Genomic DNA, 24,196 nt, shown 5'->3' on the forward strand with positions numbered 1-24,196 from the left:
CTGGTTATTACAGCATCCCTTTTTGTTAGTGAATTCTTTGTCAAGGAGCTTAGTACTTTTAAGCTTATTTATACAAGCAAGTCCCATGGAAGTTATGACAGAATAGCTAGTGTATAAATTCATAGTACAGCAGCTATTTGAGTTATTCTACTTCTGTTTATTCAGCAAGCTGCTCTGGAGAACTCTGATTCCTTGCCCATGTAGATGGGTCCTTAGTTAAATGTGGAAAATTAATTTTTTTTAATAGCATCCTGATGGTAACACTCAGTTTATAGCAGTGTAATCAACTATGAATAATGGTGTGTGTATAAAAAAAGACTGGCCAGGAAAAGTCAATTTGATTTATTGTCCAACTGTGAAACAGTACAAGGTGCTTTTGTTTTATACTGAATAGTTTTATATATCAGAGTAAAATCTTTCTCTCGTAGTTTTCGTTGCTTATGAGCACATATGGCGCATTTAATAGAACAGAAAGTCATCAAGATACTCATTTAATTGCCATGGATAAGAGCAGCCCTGATCGATGATGGCAGAGTGCTTTATCAGCATTGCTGACTTTCCTAAAAAGGGGCCCTGTGCTGTGCCTGGTGTGACTGTCACAGCAGAACAGGCTTGTGCTGAGGCAATGGGCAGAAGCATTACTAATGCACTTCTTCCAGTCAGCCAGCTGACAGGAGCAGATATTAAACAGTTCAGGGTACTGAAGCGAAGCCACGTCTCAACTGAGCCCCGTGTCTCTACTTCATGCCACTGTTTCTGAGGCTGCAGCTGCCCTCTGCTCTTGATTTCGACAGAAAATGCCCATGCCTCCTGCTGGCAAAGGTTAGGGTCTGTTGGGCATCCCTCTGAAATGTCTGATACCCTCTGCTAACCTGGGAGTGTTGTCTGCTTCTCCAGAAAGCTGATGGGCTTAGGTTTAGTTTGCATGACCTACATCTCTATAGAAGTGTTAAGCATACAGGCACTAAGCTCCTGCCCCAGCTTTCTCCCAAGCCAGCACTAATCCTCACCAGGGTTGAACGGAGTGGTTCTTCCAATATTGACTTGAGTGTTTGGAGATTGACATGTGCCATTATGTTTGTACCACCTAAAGTGTTGAAAAGACGCTCTTAGGTCCCTTTATCAGATTAGGATTGTCCTGTTCCCCATCACACAAAGTATGCAGTGTGATAACATTGTTCACAGGCAGGGCACCAGCTGAAGTGTTTCTGTCCAGTGTTGGGGGAAATGGAAAGCAATTCCTCTGGCCTTCTGGGCAGAGGAGCTGCAAAGCTGAAAAGTAAAACTCTGGGTGTGCTCCTTCAGTTTTGGTGCAAGACCTTAGTGATTTTGTGCTGTTCATTTTCCATGGCTTCTATGTCCCCCCTTGTGTGCGGTTCTTTCGCTACCGCCCTTCCCAGCCCCAAACTTCTACCCAATAGAACGGTGATTTGTTGTTTCAGAGCAATATTCGGTCACGGATACAGAGGCAGGAGTGCTTGAGAATAGCCCACTGGGAACACAAGTTCGGCTCTGTAGTTGTCTCTTCAGTTCAATTATTAAGGGAAGAAGAGTTCTCCTTGCAGTGGGTCAGAAGCGGGTGGCCAACCGACATCAACATACCATTCAAGCCGCGGTAGTGTCTACTGCAACACGAAGGGATCAAATTCAAAAGTTGTGCCAGCCCTACTGGACACCGACCCATGGTTGAGGTGGGCGAGGGCAGAGCCTGAGCAGCGCCGCGAGGGTGTCGTGGAGCTTTGCTGGGGGTCTGGGTGCCCGGGGCACCGCGCCTGCCCTTCCCGGAGCGGAACCGGCGCCGCTGCGGCTGTGGGGCGGGAGCTCGGGAAAGACTACATTGCATCCTGGCCGAGTTTAGGAAGAAGGGCGGTGGGTTAGAGTTACTGAAAGGGATGCAGAAGACCTTGTGGGGTCTTTCTGTTGAAAGGAGCCATTAGCCCTCAGCTTGTGGCATCTTTTGCAGGCCCAGAACCAGCTAGACATTAGAAGCCGCTTTTGGTTAACCTGTGCCTGCCGAGCCCGGTGGGACGAGCAGGGGCAGGGGCCGTGGCGGGTGTCGCAGCTGGAGGGCCGGGCCGGGGCTCTCGGTGCTGGGGCGGGCCGTCGTCAGCCGCCAACCCGGGCCCGGCGGCCCCTTCGCCCCTCCCCGGGGCCGGGCGCTCCCCGCGGCGAGGCGCTGGCGGCGCTGCGGGCGCGGCGAGAGGCGCGGCGGGCAGCCGGGCGGGCAGCGGCTCCATGGCCAGCATGGCGTGCGAGGTGATGCCCCTGCAGAGGTACGTGCCCAGCCGGGGCAAGCCCGGGACCCAGCGCGGGGCTTCTGCCGGGCTGTCCGGCACGGGGGAGCTGGGACTCGGACCGCTCCTGGGAGCAGGGATGCCCGCTCGGGAGCGGGGTATCCGCCGCGGAGCTGGGGCAGTGCAACAAGTGGAGCTATTAGCGGGTCACCGGGGGCGGGGGATCTCTGGCGTCCTCGGGCGGAGAGGGGGAGTCGATGTAGCGCCCCGAAATCCACACAGCGCTCTCCGTGCGGCGTGGGAGCAGCTCGCAGGTGTAGAGGAACCCCGGTCAGCCCTGGGTCTCCGCCGGCTCCGTGCGCCCGGGCAAAGCGGAGCCCTCCGCGGGCTGCCCGCGGCGGGGCCGTACTGCGGTACGGGAGCGCGGCCGGGCTGCCCCTGCGCACAGCCCACCTCCGGCTGGCAGCTCACACACCCAGCCTGCCGCAGCATGGGCGGGAGGTTTAGTTTTCGGAGGAAAAAGGCTGGGTGTTTCCAGGATGCCGACGCACACCTCCCTTCAGCACCAGCTGTGAGAAAGTACCTGTGCTGGCATGTGCTCCCGCCACGCTATGGCAGGGACAGATGCAATCAAGCTTTTGAAATGGCAAGGCAGAGACCCACTGTGGGGAGGAGTGTACACAGCCCTTTCACTGGGTCATCAGATTCTTATTTTTATTTTTACTACTCATTCAGTTCTCAAAATTAAGCAGTCCATATCTCCCCTAGCAGTATTTGAATGGCCTGAATAACAATCTTTCAGTAATCTACGAAACTGTAAATAAAAAATTTACCGTGCCATTTCAGAACGGTGGTGGTGCTGTTTCAGCAGAAGCTGCAGAGTTGCTGCTTACTTGAACATAATAAAATAGTAACTGAAATTGCTGCCCGAACTGTTATTGTCTTGATAAAGTGCAGGGTCCTCTGCAGGTAGATGTGGAGAAAGTCTCTGGCACTATTGCAGTTATGGGGTTCCATCCTGATGACTGCAGAGAAACAGAAATACGGTTTGGATGTCCTAAAGAAGTGGTCACGGTGCATCATTTCTATTTGAAGGACCAGTCTCACATAATATTTTTAACCTTTCTGTTCCCAAGGATCTGACTGTCTTAGCAGTGGTTGGAACAAGTGGTTGTTATTATGCTCTTGACTCTTCACCCCAGGGGAAGATAGCTTTCACAGGCTGGCTCTAATTAGCATCTTTGTTGTTGCAAGGACTAAGTCTCGATCAGTTAGAGATGCAGTCAGCACTTCAAAAAAGAGGCATTTTCTTCAAACTCCATTAAGCTGTAAGCATGGTATGGAATTATTTTGAGTTTTTCAGTTAAAATAATTCATGAAATTCTGGCTCCTTTTCCATCTCCTTGATCTATTTTTAGTCTCTGTATACTGTAATTTTTAGCACATCGGGGGTTTTTTTGTCACAGATTGCCAGATCCCTTTACAGTGGCATTCTCCAGGTTGCACCTTTATTTCCCTGTTCTTCCCTCCCTTAGGGCAGAGTTTTGCTGGCTTTGAGCATTTTTTGTCAGCTTCAGGAAAGCTGATAGCTCTAGTGTTGGTTTATACCAGCATGGATAGCACTATGTTTGTGGTTGGTGTTGGGTGGATAGGCTGATGTTGCTGTTCCAGCTGAGGGCATGGACAAATTGCAGTGCATAGTTCCTGTTATGGGTTTAATCAGAGTAGTGGCACCCTTCAGGTTCTGTGTTTTAGGACACTTGCCAAGCTTAAAGAATCTCTCTTTCCCTCTCAAGAAAGGGAATTAGCTGCCTGCAGTGATCACACTTGGTTCCCTTCCTGGGTGAGTGAACTTGCTCCTGCCCATCTCCTGCGCTGCCCTGCTCCGTGCTCTCTTTGGGGCCACAAGGCTGGCCATGCTGTGCCTGCTGTGGAAACCCTCCTGTGCTGAAGCAATACAAACATGTAGCTGGTGTGTAGAACGTGGGAGAGAGAGAAGGACTCTGTGTCTACCAAGATATGTGTGAGCTGTGAGTTTGTCTTCCAGAAAATCATCTAAAGCGCTTACATAGAGCCATATGGATTATATGGTATCATCCTATATATGGATAGCTGTGGATATCTATGTAGATATCTATATATCTGTGTGTGTATATATATATATATATATGTGTATATATATATATATATATATCTGTGGCATGTGGTGGGGTACGGTGTCCTCCCATGAAGGAGTGACAGTGGGGATGTCAGGGTTATGCTTCATTGCATGGGAAGAGTTGGAAGGCCAAATGTGCTGAATCCTCACTGCAGTAGGTACTATATTGCCCAAGCACTATAGAAGGCACCGGTGAATGTCACATGGATTGCATTACTGATTTTCCAACAGCTTATCCACCAGTAATTGTCTCTTCTCTTGCTATTAGGCTACCATCTTTTCAGAATAGCATTAGCTTACTTTGGTATCCCAGCTTCCTAGTTAGAACATTACTAATGCTGTTAATGCATGTTTTAATTCATGTATTCTAGCTCAGTCTATTGCAGATTTAACAGCAGCTGTGCAAAGCTGAAGCCTGTGTCTGCCTTTGCCAATCATATCTACCAGCTTCTGTCGGAGATAAGAAAGGCAGGTACACACTTGGGCCTTGTTTGTGATCGGTGGCCTCTGTTGCTTAACAAGTCAAGGTAGTGGAAGAGTGAAGCCATCACAGATATTTTTAGCAAGTGCATCTGAAAGCAGTAGGGAATGTGACTGAACTGTTTCTAACCTGTACAGCAGCAGTTGTCCGCATGGGCAGTCTCACTTGCAGTTACCAGGATTGTTTGATTTACCTTACTGGTTGGTTTGCCTGACATCTTTCACAAATACCCCGCAGTTCAACCTGAGAACGCTGCTGTATTCCACCACCTTTTTTTTTTTTTTTTGGCGGGGGGGAGGGGTTAGCTGCTGTATTCTCTTTATCACATTTGTGAACATTTTTGTGTGTAAAGTTGTACTGTAAATAAGTCTGATCTTTTGGACTTTGCTATCACTTTTTATCCAAGGTACTAGGAGTGCTTGACAAGCCCTAATGAAGTATATTCTGCAATATGGATGTGAATTATGCTCTCGAAGGGTGAAGAGAACTTGAGTCTAGGGGTTTTTTGTTGGCTTTGGGTTTGGGTGGGGTTTTTTTCTAGTGGAAGAATGAAGAGAAATTCAAATCTGTGGCTCTTATCTTCCTCAAGTCATATCTTGTTCAAAAACGCTGTGTGAATTATTCATCTTCCAAGCTCATATTTGACCCACAGCTGGGTACCCTGTGTAGTCACAGCTGTGATATGGTGAGTGTAGGAGCCTGTGGAAGCTCTTCCTCAGTACCACTTGGGAGTGGAAGGCTCTGACTAAGAGGAAATTGGTGTGGAAATTTTCTTTGGTGTTTGTCTCTGGGGTGTCCACCTGATTAAGCAAGAAAATATTAATATTTGCCTAAAAACTGGCCTCTTAGATACCTTTATTTGGAGTGTGCAAGCTTTTAACAAACAATCCTGAAACTGAAATCACTAGTTACCTAGTAACAGTTCTTCAGCATTATAATGCAACAGGTATGTGTGTGTTATGCAACTTCACTGTTAAATTCTGAGAAGAGGTGAGACTTTGGCTGGTGCATTCATTCCGCCTCTTTCTGAGCCATTTTCTGGTTTTATCCTAGTGAGAACTATTGCCAAACCACAAGTAAAAGAAAAGACACTGCCCCATCTTTCATAATAAGACCCAACTAGCTTCAGAAGTAAAACAACAGAAGTGAGCTGTTTAACATTGACGTCATTTTATAAAAGATAAACATATTTGCAATCTAGGAGGATAGTAAGCAGAAAATAATTACACAAAATTATGCTGTGAAGGGCTCCGGGATATTCAGGTATGTTAATATAAATGGAAAATCTGCCTCTTGCTCACAGTGGCACTTAATCAGCAAGAAGTTCTGCTCACTTCAGCTTGCCATGGGATAGCCTATACTTCCCTGATCTCTGATGTTGCTTTGAAGTAGGAGGAGGTGTGCAAAAAGCCTTCAGTATACTCTTTTTCCTATTCAGGTAATATGCTTCAGTCTCAGTGCCCCCTCACACACAGCCTGCACTGTTGTGCCTATGGATAGATGCCTTTGCCATGTAATTTATTTGAGAGATCTTTAGGAAAAACACGCTGAAGAAACAGCTTTGAGGGAGGTGATGGGATCCTTTGGAGTTTAATATTTAAACCAATTCATCTACACCCAAGTAATTTGGGATACGTTGCATAATATGATATTTTTGCAGAATACGTGAGGTCAGAGTAAAGAAGCTGGGTTGTCAGCCTTGGATTTTGACATGTGGTTCATTTGCTAAGTAGCTTACTTAAGTTTCAGTGGTATGCATGGTTAGGTATAAGCACAACTATTGTGGAGACTGGAGAGAAATATCTGAAACAACATGTTATGGTTTTGACTTATTAAAGTTACTCTTCAGGGAAAATGGAAATGCTGGCATGGAAATAACTCTCACAGGAAAATAGCTGTTAAGCATTTGTTTTTTAAACAGTGCATATATGACATTCCCTCCTCCCGCTCTGTTTAAGGATATAGAGCAAGGGTGGCATTGCTCAAGGATTGAGGGTAGGTCCTGACTTAAATGATGACCATTGTATCACCGCAGTGTTATGATGTTAGATTAAATTTATGGTTAATCTTGCATCAAGGATGGTATTATTCTTTCTTCTTTTGCATAATGCACCTCAATATTTATTTGAAGGAAGTTTATTTTGAAGGATTTATTTGAAGGCAAAAGATTGTGTTGCCTGCTATTTCTCATTTGCAAAAACATTGCCTTTTACCCACTGCTGTGAAGCACAAGCTATGAGTAAATAGCTCTATTGAGAAAATAAGCATGCAATAAATTTTCATGATCTGTTTCAATATTGCATTTTTTGCAACATTGAAATAACCTTTTTGGGGAAATGACTTGGATAGGTGAAGAAGTGCTGAAAAACTCGTGAATAAGATGAGACCTTCAGCAAAAAGCACTACTGTGGCCTCAAAATCAATGTTTCCTTGAAGCTGTTTTTAGTATTGTTGGTATTTAATGTCACGAAAAGTAAATAAATAATACTGTTAAAATCCTGAGTGGTTGCAAAAATTGTATGTCTTTTAATCCTAGGAGGCATAGGTGTTCTAAATTATGAGAAGAAAACCAAAGGGAGACAAGTTTGAAGCCATAAGAAGTCGCCCAAACAGCCTTCCTTCTCCTCCCTCCAAAACCTGCATTAACTTTTGATATCGTTACTAATTTGATGTCACTGAATTTTTCATTCCCTTTTTGTTTGATTGCATTAAAAATAAAAGTAGCTATTGTTTTGCGTTAAAGAAGTATTCTCACTAAAAAACAACTACGTTTCTTTTGAAGTCAAGAATTTCTGTGGTAGAATAGAAGGTGTGCCATTCCCATTTCCAACATTTGAGGTCAGAACAAACAGAGCCTCTGGCAAGGCATTAGGAAAACATGACCTTGGCTGAGCAGCAAGACCCTGCCAGTGTCTAGGCCCTTCATGTCTGGTGCAAAATGTTGACCCATGAGTCAAAGTACATTTTCATAATTGAAAAAAAAAAAAAAAAAAAAAAAAAAAAACAAAAACAAAAAACCAAAAAAAACCAATCAAAAAACCCAATCCAGCAAAAAAGCCCCCAAAGCCAAAATCTGGAGTATTTTTTTTTTTAATTTCATCAACTAAATGTCCCATTTAAGTTTTGAAAAGAGATGTGGAGTAGGAAAGCAGCAGTAGCTTTGTAATGGAGGTTCCAGTGCCAGGAAGCTAAGACAGAAGAACTTCTGCTGATTAAGTGCAAATAAAACAAGGAGGAAGGACCCTGAGCCACTCTCTGACTTGAGGTGAGATCTCAGGCCAGTGAGGAGAGGGCTGAGACAGAGGTGTTCCTTATGCAGGTAAGTAAATTGGGAACTTTACATCTAAATGTAACTCTACAACAGGCTCAGCAGCTCTCTTATTCTGCCTGAAGGGCAAGATGGTTTAAAGGTTGGACTTGTTCTGAGAGGTCTTATTCACCCTCAAGATTCTATGGTTCTAAGAGATGTCAGGAAAAAAAAAAAGGAACCATGATTGCCTGTTTAAGAATGTGAGGGGTGAATGTAACATTGCCCATAACATTCCAGTTGCAAAAGAGAGAGGCAAAAAAGGATAACACTCCTTCTGTAATGGAAATTCATCATTTAACAGTTAGACTTCACCAAGGTTTTCCTATTTCCTTCTTCAGGGGCAGAAAGGATGTGCCTGAAAATCCCAAGATGTGCTAAACTAACTGGTGGGCTAAACTGGTGTTCCTTCCAGACTGACAAACTTTTTATTAGGTCAGTGGTGGTCACAAACATACATAGTATTACTTCTTTACCTGTGAAATAGACAGAACAAGATTGGTTTGCTGTGGGTTTTTATGTTTGTTTTGGTTCGGTTTTGGTTGGTTTTTGGGGGGTTTTTTGTTTGTTTTGTTTTGTTTTTTGGTTTGTCTGGTGTTTGTTTTGGTTTTGTAGCAAGAAGGAAGTTGTCAGATAATCTCCCAAGTATTTCATGGAAGCGATTAATTTCTGTTTAATCCCTGGATTTAGGGGAGCTATTTATATGCTTGAGAAAAAAAGACTGCTGTATTTTGCACTCACCTGCTTGGCCAGGTAATCAGTAATAGCTGAATAAATAACTGGAGTTTTTAAACGTTATTTCATGCCTTCTGGACGTAAAGCATATGTATATCTGGACGAAACTTTGAGGATAAAACAATCCCAACCGAACAAAAAAAACCCCAGAATTTAATTTACTGCTAAGCCTTTTAGTCTAATGATAAGTTCTTTGCTGGGGAAGGTAGAAATTTAGAAGAATTTTATGATTTTCTCAAAGCTCTGGATTTCATATGATTTAGCTTGGAGGTCTTCATCCCAAATTCAGCTACTGTTCACTTGCTACACATGTGAAACTATGAACCACTATTGAGTAAGAGAGGTTTTTCATAGCTACAGTTATTACCAACCATGTGAAATCTTGAAACTTGATGATCTAAATAAAACTGATACCTGGATTCTGACTTCTGTAAAAGCTTCTTTCTCTGCCATTTCCAGCTAATGAGCTTAAAGTACTTGTTTCTCCTCAGTTCCTTTGTATGGCTGGATAAATTTTTGCACAGTTAGAGAACTTGCTTGAACTTAAGGAGTCATCCAGTAGCGCTTGCTCTGGAAGAAAGGGAAGGAAATGCGAGAGGACTGAGAGTCCTGGCAGAATACTGCTTTTCCATCTGCTCGATATTGGGAGCATAAATACAAAAGATTATTTGAACTTTTTCAGTATGATTATGCTGCTTTGATTTGGAAGGTAATTACAAACTTTGAAATTAGGAGGGGTGTTTATGATGAAAAAGAAAGCATGTTTGGTGTGGCTTTGGCAACTGCCACTTGTACATAAAGCAGCATTTGGTTTTATCGTTAGAAATTGCATTAATGCACAGAAATCTTGATGGCACTGTGAACTTCCATTTGTGTGAGAAGATTTTTCATGTTTTCTGTCCACTATTTGGACTTGTTTGAATTAAGATTACTAGTACAGCTATTAATGCTGTGAACTGAACATAGCAAAAAACTTCACCAGCAGCTTTGTGAGTTTAAAGTACTTTCTTTACGCTTAAAAAGATATATTCTGTAAGTGCCAAATAAAGTGATAGCATGCATGCAGACTGGGAGACTGCATTGCCATCGGGGGGGGAGCCTTACCTGGCAGAGGTTCCTACCCGTGTCTCTGTTGCAGGTTGTCTTCAGGGAAGGCAGTCATGGGCGTTTCTGTGTTTCCACCAACTTTTTTTAGGCAGGCTCAAAGCTGTAGCAGTTTCTCACAAAGACTCTTCAGGTGCTGTTTGCCTCAGTTCACAGGCAGGCAGTTTCCACCTGCTGTGGACTGCTCTGTGTCCTGCTTGGCTCTGGGAGCAGCAGCAGCTCTGGGCACTGCAGCTTGTTCAGGCTACTGGAGATGGTCTTACGGAAGTGGCAGCAAGGTTTCCAGTAGCAGCTGTACTCCCAGTCGTCTTGAAGAGCTGCTGAAAGCTGTCCAGTCCCTGTTTCCTTACAGAGGTGATGAAGTTTTGTCAGACCACACCAATTTCAGTGGCAGTTTCTGTTCCTTCCGTGTTACCCACAAATCAGTATTTTGGGATTCCGGCATCATGTGCTTTAAGGTCTTTTCTGTAATGTGTATTTGTGAATCTTTCCATATTCTAGTTGGGGGGTTGAATCCCTGTGATTATTTCTCTGGAACACTGGCTTGCTTATCTGTTGGTCTGCTTTTTTAAATCCCTTGTATCTTGCCTCCTCCCTTATGCTCTGCTCCCCTCAGTGAATTTGGTGTTCATATTTGTGGATCCGTTGTAACATTGGCTGGGTTGGAAATAAGCTATGGTTAAATCTGCCTCTGGCTCTGTACAGTGAGAGGGCAGGGTGCTTACCTGGCTGCAGGCCAGTTTCAGCTCATCTTGCTGAGGGAGATTCATGCTGGCTCCAATGGAAGCTGCAGAAACTACCGGAGTACTTGATTTCCTAGTTGCAAATCATACAGAGATGTTTCTTTCTCCTTTATCAAGTGCTTAGAGCAGCTTTTATAAGCCAATAAATAAAATCTTCCAAATTCAAGATATCCTGTGTGATTCTGTGTCCCAGCTCATTCTTACCCTTGTGCCAGCACAGACACAATGAGCTGGATCAGGGCTGGTAAGTCACTTGCCAGGTAGTTATGTTGGGGCCAGGCCAGTTGACAACTAAAACACAACTAAACGTTTTGTCAGGGGACCTCTGTGCCAGCCAGTGGCAATCCCTCTGATCTCAAGCCTACAGAAATTTCATTTAAATAAACTTTTCCACAGAAGTGATAAAACTGGGGAATAGGTAGCCTCATGTATACACCTATGGCCGTGGCTGTTTCTTTGGTTACTCAAGATGTCATTTGTTGGGTTTTTTTTTTTTCCACCAAGCTTGGCTTTAATAGTCAGATTGTTTAATTCTGGAGCAGCAGACAGCAAAAGACTCACTTGGTTTTCCTAGCAAAATGCTTTATTGTTGCTATGGGAATAGCCCTAGCACTGTTGCAGAGTCAGAGTGACTCCTGGCTGTCTAGCAGGAGATCTGTTACGCCACATTTATGGACATTGAGAAATGAGTTGGATTGCCAGGATTTAAAGAAAGTAACTTAAAGCTTTCTTCCATGCGTCAACCAGAGGACAAAATAAACTTAAGTATTACCTCTGTAATGGGTGCAATTTCACTTTCGTTATCTCTGCTTTTAAAGAGTGAGTATCTTAAGCTGTAAATACAAGACAGAGCTGCATACTAACATATTTTTAAAATATATTTTGTTTTTAGCTCCCAAGAAGATGAGCGGCCTATGTCCCCCTTCTATGTGAGGTATGTACTCAGTTGTTCTCATTTATTTTTCTGTGTGGGATTGACTCATTATTGGAATTAAATATGGGGAGAGGTTCAGAAGTGCTGAACAGGCTGTAATCAAAGTAGGCATTAATTTTACATTTGTAATTATTGTTCAGTTAGTGGGATAAGTCTTTGTAGATACCATCTCTCTTGCGTTTCTTTTGTATTTAAAGAAAAGGCCCAGGGTTTAAGGTCTTTATTACAAGATGGACGTGGTTTTCCTCTTTTCTTTGGTTTGTTACGTAGCTTAGATGCCTGAGTAGCTTATCTGCAGGCACAGGAGAGATTTTTGCTACAGGATTTGAGGAACTAGCAGCATGTGCTGCTCAGAAAGAAACCAGGAACCAGATGGTGAGTCAGCAGCCCATCCAGCTCCCTGCTGCAGCCTAGAAAAGCCGGAGAGTGCCTGGGTACCCAGCAAGCCTCACTGAAGGGAATGGTGCTCATGCTGCATTTGAACAAATTGTTTCTTGTTTTGGCAACTGGAGGGCAAAGTCACTGCTTGTAAAAGGGGTCTAATTCTGTTGACATCTGTGAAAGTTTGCTCTGCTTGCTTCAGTAGCAGGCTCAATTCCAGTGCTTTCATTTATACTTAATGGAAGAACAGGAGCCAGAGCAATTAACAATGAAGGGCTGCAGAGGAGGAAGGGCCAGATATTATAATTGGGTTCTTTGATCTCTGCAGAGTTTAAACAAATAAAAAGAAATCCCAGTGGTGCTTTTTGTGAGAACAGTGATAATTGGAATTCTTACAGTGGTGTCTGAAATTTGTTAATCTCTGGCATATATTCCTGTTTATCTTTGTAGCTTGGGTTTTTCTTGAAGAATTTTTCTAACATGAAGCATAGAAAGAGTGCAGTTAATGCATACTGTGCAGAAATGTGTGTCAGGGAGTTGTTCATGGACTAGCCTGTTTGCATGATCCTGTCTGCCTTCCTGTTGATGCACCATTATTCTCTACAATCTAATTGTGCAGATGTTGCCAAGCTGTGCCTCAAAAGCTCCAAATTGTCAAAGGAGATTCTGCCTTTACCTTCAGGAGATTATTTTGTAGCTGCATACGTACATTCCCCTCTCTCAAATTTTCCCTAATTTAAATCTTCATCCTGTCTTTCCATTGAAAGTTGTCCAACCCTTTGTTTTTCTTTCTGGCTAAATGTGACCTTCAAATTGTTTTAGGGTTTCATTACATTTCCATCTGTCTTACTGCTCAAAACTGTCCTTCCAAACCCTTTCCTGGATTATAGAAAAATGATCCATGAAGGAGATTCTCTTTGGCTGACCTTGTCAAGATCACCAAGGAGAGATGGGGAGCAGGGAGTGGACCTGAGAAAACTGATAGCAAAGCAGGACATTTCTGAGAGGAAAGGAGCAAATTTGAACATCTTAAGTAGAGATGTAGGTTTATGAGGGGGGAGAACAAAGAATGACTATGTCCACAGAAATGAAGGAATGGGTTTCCATGGGAATCTGTCTTGCAAACAGGAAGGGAACAGTCAGGTATAAACGCATAGCTGGGAAGTGAAGGAATGACTGGTGGGGGTAGAGAGGGAGCCGCACACCTTGACATACAGGCTTCCTGCCAAGCCCGTGTCTTTTGTAACATTGCAGGGATACAGTTACTTGTAAATAAAGGGAACAGCTTGTAAGTCTTGCTTCTGTTTGTAACACATTAGAAATGTGTCCTGAGGTCAGTTGCCAAGTGCAGTTAGTTTGGCAGGCGAGCTGGTGCTGTCTGGGCAATTCCTGGTGTTTCAACAACTGAGAACTTGAGTGGGTGGCCAGCTTTTTCTGTGTAAGTTCGAATGTTCTAGTTGTTGCCCCAGAGGCTGTGCATGACATATGCAGGAATTGCATTTCACACCATGGGCAAGGAAGGGGAGACTGTCTGCTTTAGCTGTCTGATGGTCAAATCTATTTCTATTGCTACCAGCCACACTTACATAGTTCGAACTACTGCTCAAGTAATCCTTCAAGTGAATCATGAATGTTTGGGTACAGAGTGGTCACTGCTGTGTTTATGCAGTAGTTCCATATAGATAATTATACAACAAGTTAAGTAAGTGGGAACAAGAGCTCTTTAGCTTCCAAACACTGCATAATACTTGGCTCTTGCCAGACGGAAGGAACATTGTGTCCCTCTGTCATGATTTAACCCCAGCCAGCAACCAGCTGCTTCACTCACTACCCCACCAGCAGGATTTGGTAGAGAACTGGAATGGTAAGAGCTGGAAAACTCATGACTTGAGATAAAGGCAGGTTAATAGGAAAGAGCCATGCGCACAAGCAAAGCAGAACAAGGAATTCATTCAGTGTTTCCCTTGGGCAGGCGGGTGTTCAGCCATCTCCGGAGAGCAGGGCCTTGTCACATGCAATGGTTTCTTGGGAAGACAGATGCCATCACTCCAAATGTCCCCTTCTTCCTCCTTCTTCCCCCCATTCTAAATACTGAGCATGATGTCGTATGGTCTGGAATATCCCTTTGGTCAGTTTGGGTCACCTGGCCTGGCTGTGTCTCCTCCCAGCCTTCCATGCACCCCTAAATACCCTGCCAGTACAAAAACCAGAAAAGGCCTTGGCTGTGTATAAGCCCTGCTCAGCAATGACACAAACATCTCTGTATTATCAGCCCCGTGTTCAGCAAAAATCCAAAACACAGCCCTATACCAGCCACTGGGAAGAAAGCTAACTCGATCCCAGCCAAAACCAGCACACTCTCCATAAATCAGTTTTACTAGCATCAAATCAGAGACTTGATTATTCTGTACCATGTCAGCTAACAATGGAGATGTTTCCCTGGTTGGTGTTTTTAACAATAAGACAAGTGCTGAAGGTCTTAACTTTTAAGTCAGAACTGTCAGAATGCCACCAATAAATATCCGGTTTCTTAAAGTGACACTGATTTGTTGGGGGTTTTTTCTTTTGATATCGGGAAAGTCAACACTTTATCACCGCTGCTTCTTTGTAAGGGAATAAACAGTCTGTAACAGTTTGACAGTAAGCAGTAAATGAGACAAAATGTGACATGGGTTTGCAAAGAGTGGTGACACCAGTACAACCACATTATTTTCCAAAAGACTTTCCAGAGGGAGGAAGAAAAGGAGTATACCTAATCTGTCTGATGTCAACATAATATTTATATCATGCCATCTATATGGAGAAAGTGGGCATGAGTACTAGAACTTAAAGATGGGTGGGGAGGAGGTGAGACCTATAGATATTACTGGTAGGAGAGGAAAGGGATTGCTGCTGGAGGTCCTTAAATGCTATGAACGTATTTTCCTTAATAGCCACTAGCATAATAAAGTCAAATCATGTTCATTAATTGAGCTTATAGCAGAAATTTAGGAGAGTGAATGGGTTGGCAGTGTCCTCTGGGAGAAAATATGTGACAGTGAGATATTATATAGAGTGAGATATATAGATAAATTTATAAAATATCTCACTGTCATATATATATATATAAGATATTTATATATATAAATTTATAAAGGTAAGCATCAAATTTAAGATATATATACTATAAAAACAATAACATAAGTAATAAAGTCATATACCTGAGGTCTAATAATGAATATCTTTGCCATGAAAGGGAAGTTCCTCACATTTGGAAATGCCAGGCAAAAAAAAGATGTGAACATACTTGTTGATGGAGGGGTGAAAGGGAGGCATGGGATGAAAACTCAAGTTGAAGTAATCATGTGACAGTGGATATATAAAGGACGTATTTGCAGTACACTTGGAAGTATGAATACCCCTGTACAAAAGACAGGTGAATCTTACATAGTTTCAAGTCACTTGTGTTCCAACGGCTTTAGGTTTGTGAAGATGATTAAAGAAATGGGAAGACTATTATAAGATGGAGAAAAGAGCATGGAGGTCCTAGCTACCATAAGAAATGAACCAGAGCACACATATTCCCCCTGAATTTTAGACAGAGAGGGAAGGATGTTTATGTTGAATGACAATACTGATGCAAGAGAGAATGTGTACAAATAGTTTATTAATATATTTGGGCAGAAAATTATTAATTTCATAGCTGGAGCCCTCTCTCATTGGCGATAATAAGGATGATGTCAGCTTGACCAGTTTGAGACACCCAGGGTTTGAATCCATTCATGTACTGCTGACCAGAGTTATCCTCTCCCTCTCTGTAGTCCTTGATTAGATAATTTGTTGGCTCAGCTGTGCTCAGTACCAGGCAAGAAGATTTCTATACAGTTAAAAGAAGAGGAAAACCTTGCTTGATGATTGATTGTTCCGGGGAGTCATGCCTGAAGGGCATTTACGTTCCTAAACCTTTCGTAACAAAATCTTGTGGTAAAGGGAGTTGAGATTGTTAAAAAGTGCTTCTTGTACTGCTCCTTGTATAATTCTTTGGTGAGACTGTGGATACCAGCTGCACTGAGTAATCAGTACTGAGAAACATTTGGCAGTTTCAGGTAATGAGGCAGCATCGGGCAGCGGCAAGTCCCTGTAAGCACAATTCCACTCCACGTGTGCAATGAGTTTTTAGAAGACAGGATCTTCAGGCGTGCTTTGTGCTGGTGTATGTGCCTTAGATGTGACGTTAGTCATGTAGATGGTTTCAGTGGAGCTCCTTGATGGGTATGTCCTGAGATAAGCCAGAGTGGTATTACAGGGGAGAAAAGCAAAAGCTTTGTAGTGTGGAGCTTCCTTGTTAACATGCAGAGCATTGAATTGAAATTGTTATGAGACCTGACATCACAAGCACTGCCAAAGATTGCATTAAATGCACATGAGTACAGGGCAAGGCATTAGACAGTTTTGCCTGGTTCATTTCCTAGAATTACTTCTGTGGGCATTATTCAGTACAACTGACTGTTTCTCCTTTCAACAGTTTTTATTTGAGATGACTCTTTAAATAATGCAGGTCAGGTATTCTTACCCTGAAGTTTATTGGGTGAGATGTTTTATGCTGTTTGCTCTCAGGTCAGTGTCCTGAAGAAAGAGGAAAACTTTGCTCTAGATTTCACACCTGCTCAGAAATTTGCTTGGCCACCTTCACACTGGACACTTCTCCCTCCATGAGATGTGCCATAAGAGGTCCTAAGTGCACAGGAGTGCTGAGCCCCATCACAAATCATGATTACATTATGTGATGCAGGTTCATGTCCATCACACCTGCACTGGCTGAAAGTAAACACCAGGCTACCAGCTGCCCCTGCTCTGGATGCCCAACTGCCATGCAGGTTTGAGGCTCCCTGAGGATTATTTCCCTGCTCAGCAGGGGTGCCTGCACAGACATAGCCATGCCAATTCACCGAGCTGCATCATGTAGTCTTTGTGAATCCCCTACAGGGTTGTCTCTGCTTCAAGCAGTAGGTGTCAGTGTGCATCTGTCATAAAGGAGGTGCAAGTGCGAAACATTAGGAATCCTGAGTAAATTTGCTTTTAGTGAGGTTAGTTTTCTGTGTAGTAATGAAGTAGTGTAAAAATAATTTACCACGTTTAAAGGAGCGATAATTTGATCTGAGTTTGTGAAAGTGTGAAGGTGCTGAGAAAATAATGAAAGCATGTCCTCTGTGTGATGGGACATCCCAGTGACTAAGAGCACACCCCTTTTGTTTTTAAACTCATTATTTTCACATTTTGTATGCCATCACAACACTTCTCTTTGAAAATGTGTCAAATAAAGCAGTTGTATTAAAATGGATCTCATGTGAGTTTGCAGTATTGCATGTCACAGTGTAGAGAGTGGATAGCATTTAAACCATATAAATACCTATGAATAGGAACTTCCTAGATCAGGGTTTGAAATACTGTATTCAGGAGGACTTCAGGAATTTCCCATTTGTTATGTCAAAGCCATTTAAACATCTTCAACTTTGCTGGAATGGTATACTTTTTGTACGTCTTTTGAGGCTTTCTTACTGTTGTGCTCAGCTTTTAAAAAAGCAGAAACAAGAACAAAAGCCACGTTTGCTTCCTGAATCAAGCAGATGGATTGTAAATACATTTTAGCAACAGGTGACTTTAGTACCAGACTGCAAGTATAGCTTATGAATTAGGCCATTAGGTATTGTCAAGAATTAATTAAATGACTTCATAAATGAAAACCCAATCTGGGAAAACACTATGCCAGTATGTCAGTATGGTAGTTTGCTCTGTTTGATGTTTTTTTCTTTTCTTTTTTTGTCTAGATCCTAAGATATTTTGCTCAATAGTAACTTGAGTGAAAGAAATCAGGAGAAGGGGTCTTGATATCCAGCTCATTGATATCCAGCATCTGCTATCACAAGATGCCCAACGCAGACCAGACAAGGTGCAGGCATAATTCTCACTCCAGTGCACATCTTTTAAACTTAGGGAGTATAGTTAGGGGGCGCAGGTGAGATTTAATGGTGTTGGAAAATACCACCTTCTCGTCCTTGAGGCTGAAACAGAAGAAGGCCATGCAGTAAGGGTTTGCCTTACGTGTGAAGCAAGACATTATCCAGAACTGATAGAGTACCTCTGAAAGTGAGCAAAAGACTTGGGTAAACAAGTTAGACAAAACTGGGAAGTGCTAGAGGTCAGACTTCCCAAAAGGAAAAGCATGAGGGTCATAAGAAACCAGTTCAAAAGTTCATAGCACTTAAAACAGTTGTGTGCCTTTATGCAGGTTTTCCGGCTGGCTTTCTGAAAGCAAAAGTCCCCCAGTACTGTCCTGCTGCCTTCAGTCACCTGAGAAGAGCCTGTAATTTCTATGAAAAGTTGGTGTTTCTCAGCATGCTCTGATACAGCAGCTGCATAATCTAATAAAGATAATCTAGCTGTGGAGATAATTGACCGTACATACCAGTGAAATGGAGCAGATGTGAGGAGAAAATAATTAACTGAAGCAGAACATGAGTTCCCATTGTCTGGATGATTTACTGAGCAAGGCAGCTGCCTGCACAGGTGGGCGTGACAAGAGGGCTCTTCTAGGCGTGGCTCGCCCTGCCTGCTCCACATAAATCCAACAGCGGAGCCACTTCTGCCACCCAAGAAGTTTGGAAAAGCCCGCAGGATACACCCTGCCTGCCTGGTTGCTTGTCTGGGCTCTGAAATCCTTACAGGGTGGTGTCTTTGCCTGAGTTTGCCAATGTGCTCTTGCACCGCCTGTTCTGTCCTGCAGCAGGCTTGAATCCTAAAACCACTGTGTAACTCTCTCCCCTCCACCATTTGTTTTGGATGTGAAGTTCTTTGGTGTAAGAAAGGTTGGTGGAGAGTAAGTAAAGCAATTTAGCAACACATTTAAATTAAGCTTCAAAATGAGATAGCCAGAAAAATTTCCAGCTGTGGAATTAAAAGGAAGTTAGTGTATCTAGAAAAACTCTGATTTAAAATCTCTGTCTTACTGAGAGGGAGCTAATAAAAGAGCATTAAGTTATCACAGAGCTAAGGATAAACTTGGATTCAGTACAATAAAATCGGAATGTCAGAGCTTCATTTTGTAGTCATCCACTCAACTGGCATGTAATGGATACGTACTTCCTTGTTATTTGTCAGTAATTTGAAAATCACCGTGTTACTGTCTTTCTTACCAATTCTGTATTGACTGAATAGGGCTTTTCTAGATACAGTAAATTAATTGTTACGCATCATTAAAAATGAGTCAGGTTAACATACTTAAACCTGAATGGGTGTTAGTAAAGCACACAGTTAACTATGAATTAGACAACTACAGAATCTACTGGGTTGTTAGGAAAAATTTTATTGGTATAAAAACCTGTATTTTAGGGATTTTTTTAAAAAGCTAAAATCCAAACAATTCTCTCTTCCTCTCCACTACCACACAGAGGAGAAAAGTGTGATACGAAAGACACCCTCACTCAGTTTGGTTTGCATGTAGATACTATAAAAAGGTGATACAGCATTAATCTGCTCCCATGGGTGTGGGAACTGTAGCAAGCACATGAATTGTATCTTATAGTGTGGGTTAGGTTACCACACTAGCACCTTACTTGCTAATATGTCTCCATGGGAGACCAGGTCTTAAAAAATAGTTTTGGGCTGGGAAGAGGCCACATAGTTCCTGTAAGCAAACAGGAAAGCAAGTAGGGTGCTTGAAATGTGCACTTCAAATTCCAAGGCCATCCTGTGGCTGATAGTCAAGGTGTTAGATGTGGGAAGTGTGATCTTGCAAATTTTGTTTCCTGTATGCAGATATTTTATCTGTAATTATAGGTACAGTAATAGTTGTTTGTATGTCTTCATGAAATTCTCTGAATGACACAACTGCTCAGGTCCTGCACAGGTCCAGGACTGCTTTCCTGGTGTGCCACCACTCTGCTGACCTATGCTGGGACTGGAGAGTAGCACTGAGTGGAGCTGGGACAGGCAAGGATGTGTGTGTGGTTAGACTCCAGGTGAACACACTGGCTCAGCCTGAAGCACATTGTATTTTGCAGCTGGGTGTTTGTGGGGAGGAGTCGTGCTGGTTTGTTGGTTTTGTTAAATTAGCTGTAGTGACCCCTCATTTATCCTTCTCTTCTTCTGTTGCCTGCCTTGTGCCCAAGTGGCACTCAAACCCAGTAAAGCCACAGAGTGGTTATCTGAGAGTGCTGCAGCTTCTTAGCTAGTTCTAGCCCTATACAGTGAAGTGCAAAGTATTCAAGGGAAGCAGAGAGGAAACCTTTGGGTAGCAAAGGCAAATCAGTTCTGCAATGAAATGATTTGAGAGAAACTGGTGAAAACGGTGAATGGCTATTTTGGCAAAAAAACATCTTGCATCCAGCCTGGCTTTTGTACCCTGACCACATTTTACTGGGATTTATCAGCCAGTTGTACTCTGCTAATTTGAGGATAATTTGAAATGAAACTCCTAGGCCTGTAGTTTATTTGACTTAAGGGAGATCGCAGGAGGGATGAATAGGCAGTGTCATCTGCAAGGCTGAGTTAGCTGAGTCAATAGGTGAAAAAAGGGCGGGATGGGACTCAGCTTGGCAGAGGGAAGAAAGCAGTGACACCTGTGCCAGGTCAGCTAGTTCAGAAGGGCTCTGAAGAGCAACCGATAACATCTACATTTGTGTCAGCTCTTCCTGAGCCTGATAACAGACCAAGGTAAAAAGGAGAGAAGAGTGCATACTTTTATTTTTTAAAATGTGATGCAAAGAATAGGAATATGTTCTTTGAGCATGTTCAAAGAGAAAATAGTTAAACAGAGAGAACAGTTAAATATTAAGTGTATACATTTTCAAGTCAGCTTCAAAAGGCAAAGACTTCTGTGATGAGGCTAAAACATCAGCAGCAGAAAGCTCACAAGTAAACAAAAAAAATCTGTAACATGTTGAAGTTGAAACACTTGCTGTAAGACCTTTGCTTATTGCATGGGAATGACAGAGAAATTAATTGTTGAGGATATTGACTTGTCAAAATGTGCCACGTCACAGTGGGAGTGGAAATTTCTTAAGGGAAAAACCTGTGACGTGCATACAATTGCTGTTCAGACAGCTCAGACCTTTAAATCTTAGCATTGCAAAGGGCAAGAGGTTTTAAGACCTTATTTTGATGATAAGATCTAACTTTCTTCTCTTTTTTTCTTTTATACAGTGCCCATGTATCACAAGTCAGTAGCAGTGTTCCTGCTACTGGAGAGTAAGTGTCTTTTACAATTTTTAAATTTTAGCTATCTTTCTTGGAGCTTTTTAAAGTATTTCTGGTTATTCTTTGATTTCTCTTTAAGAGTTGTTCTTACATAAACAAAAAGCAGGCAGGATAAAGGATTGTTTCCCAAAGCAATTCATCTGCAGTGATAATAAATCACTTCCTTCTGAAAACTTCTCAGGCCCTTGGTTCTTTGCTCATTGTGCCTGTGATGTTTTGCTTAGGCAAAACTTGCATATTTCAATAAGCTGTTTGCACTGTGTCATCCACTTGTTTGCTCCCTGTTGCGTCCCAGCAGAGGATGAGACTTGACCTTACTGCTGTAACTGGGAGGAGCAGAGCTAAAATGAGTTGGCTCCTTTGCCAGAGCTGGGAATTCCCAGTGGCTGATGGGTTTGCAGAACTGATCTTTGTCAATAGTGAGACACAGACATACTTGCCTACTTAAGCCATCTGGGCTTTTGCAGTTGCTAACATCTTCTGACATTTCCCGGAACTGCAGTCCCAACAGGCTTTCAAGTATGGCAACTTAGCACAGCTTTTGTAAAGGAGAAGTTGGCCCAAGCAGTGATTCCCATACTGTAGCTACTCAGTTGCAAATTAACCAACAAATCCTGAAATAGCATTTTATTAATGGAAAAAACAGTAGAAGCTATACATGGACTTTGTACATGCATGTTTGAAAATCCCATTCTTCAGTGACTGCTTAAAAGCATTGCAAGAAACAGAGATAGTATGGGGATGTATACAAAAATGTGTTTCTATATGATCTCTTTGAAAAAAAAATATTTTTCCCATAAAAGCTTCCTCTGATGAAGGAAGGAAATATTACAAGAAAATGGCAGTACCAAAATTAAAATTCAGTTGTGTTGAAGGTTCAAGTAGTCCCACATCTGTAACCAATGCAACTGCAGAGTGCTCTCACAGTGGTGTCAGGGTGGCTGTGGATGCAGAGGAATGTGGCCCAAGAATGTGTGAAAACAGCATGAACTCAGAACAAAACCCATGCTTGGTCACAATGTGTGCAAGGAGTTTGTAGTGAGCTACTGTTTGCTTGTTGTCATCTCATCCCTCTGTGAGACAGCAGTGAATCATCTTGCAGGTGATCCCTTGCCTTACTGAACAGGTACTGCATGACAGGCTTGACCACTGTCAGCATGGCTGGGTATCAAATGCAATTTTGTCACAGCAGGGGCTTTTAAGTGGAGGATGGAAGTTAGACACCAATGTCTGTAGTTGCAGTAAGTAAAATTAGTTGTTTTACTGAAATTTCAGACATCCCTAGAAATAAAAGGAGCAGTATTAATTGGGAAGGCTCAGCTATTCTGAGGGACTTGAACCAGCAGGTATCTGGAGATTTTGGCTTTGCTCTTTGCATATGGCGTAGCGCTGGAACATTTTGTGCTGCTTTGCCATCCTAAGGAAACATAACCCACAGATACCCTTGTTTTATTTATTGTTGCAGAGAGGGAGCTCCACAAAGTCTTTGAGCTCAATTGACCTTATTTTTCGGCTTGACAGGTATTTAGAGAAGACAATCCGCTCAGCTGTGGAGCAGCATCTCTTTGATGTTCATGGCTCAAGTGGCCAGAGTTCAGAGGACTCTGAATCCGGGACATCTTCAGCCTCTTCTAATGTGTCTGCCAGGCAGAGGAGGCGGCACCACAAAGAGCAGGAGGAAGCCCGGAGAAACAGAGACATGTATGAGCCTGATTTCTTTGTTTTGGAAAGTATATTTCTTTATTTTGGAAAGACGTGACCCCAGTCATGTCTTCTTATCAGGCAATGCTATGTTCTGTTATGAAAGGCACTGACCTTTGCCCTGAGTTGAAAGTGCCTAGAAGACTTCAGTGCCTGTGCCGAGCTCCATTGCATCAGTTAGAGATGGGAAATCAAGAGTTTACTAGATCATGGAGTGGGGCAAAGTATGATAAGTATCTAGGGGGCTTATGCAGTCAAGTTTTTAATTACAGTATTTGGAATTGGTTACTTACAGTATTTGTTGCATTAGTGGAAATTCCCAAGCCGTTGGCTCTGCTGCCTGTAACTTTTTTTAGATAAAAACACTGGGCTCAGCTGCTTTTCTGAATTCAGGATGTCTTCAAAAATAAGATTAAGTTCCTCTTTTGTGTGTGGAGGCGCAGCTTGTGTTGGGGTTTAGTGAGGAGACTTGGGAGTTTGTCGGAAATTTGAAAAATCTTCCTTTTGATTAATCAGAATCTAAGATTTTTTTTTTATCCACCCTGTTACACAGTTTAAACATGACTTAGTAGTGAATTTCATTAAATGTCTGTCAAGGAGTAAAGATAATACCTGTTTTTTCATTCATACTCCTCTAGTTGTGACATACGTTGTGTGGTACAAATGTATTACCACCACAGCTTTAACAAACTTGTTACACAAGGTATAGCTGTATTTGAGAAATTGTAGCACAGACTTTGCAAGGCCACATTCTAGTCAATGCTTAACTCATGTGTTTATCTGTCACACAGCACTAGTTCTTGTAAAGAATGTTGTATGCCTCACTGCAGTATTGGATTGGTAGGATTTGAAGTTGATTCCAAAATAAACATCTAATCTCCTGTCATTGTTTCCTGGGTGCTGAATTCCCCAAATTCTATTGGATCTGTACCTTCTTATATGAAGCTGCTTTTATGCAGATGCATAGCCATCAATACCTCATGTTAATATTGCATCCATGGTATTTCCCAAAATGTGTCAGTGCTGCTGTTGTACAAAAAATCTGTAGTTACCAGAAAAAAAAAAGGGGGGGGGGAGGGGGGCACCATTTTCATAGTGAATCAAAATACACTGTAAAGGTGGCTTGGGAAATTGCACTTGCAAGTCACCAAAGCATCTGGTAGCAGCTCTAAAGTAGTTTTTCT

The 24,196-nt window shown here is 42.5% G+C and overlaps 1 protein-coding gene across 8 annotated transcripts in view; it reads left to right on the forward strand.

Annotated features, from left to right (window-relative positions):
• FAM13A (family with sequence similarity 13 member A) overlaps positions 1-24,196 on the forward strand; it is a 121,081-nt gene that overhangs the window by 58,641 nt on the left and 38,244 nt on the right. For 4 of the 8 annotated variants that reach the window (XM_066186384.1, XM_066186387.1, XM_066186389.1 and 1 more), the window contains 3 exons: positions 11,655-11,696; positions 21,258-21,302; positions 22,833-23,012. In XM_066186384.1, the coding sequence (XP_066042481.1) occupies positions 11,655-11,696; positions 21,258-21,302; positions 22,833-23,012 (267 nt within the window). Of the gene's footprint in view, positions 1-2,202; positions 2,274-8,521; positions 8,616-11,654; positions 11,697-21,257; positions 21,303-22,832; positions 23,013-24,196 lie in introns of those variants that run through there. The other 4 variants (XM_066186390.1, XM_066186391.1, XM_066186385.1 and 1 more) reach the window with 4 other exon arrangements.

Source organism: Chamaea fasciata, unplaced genomic scaffold (assembly GCF_029207755.1).
Source record: "Chamaea fasciata isolate MVZ Bird 193981 ecotype frontalis unplaced genomic scaffold, bChaFas1.0.hap1 SCAF_6, whole genome shotgun sequence".
NCBI lineage: Eukaryota > Metazoa > Chordata > Aves > Passeriformes > Sylviidae > Chamaea > Chamaea fasciata.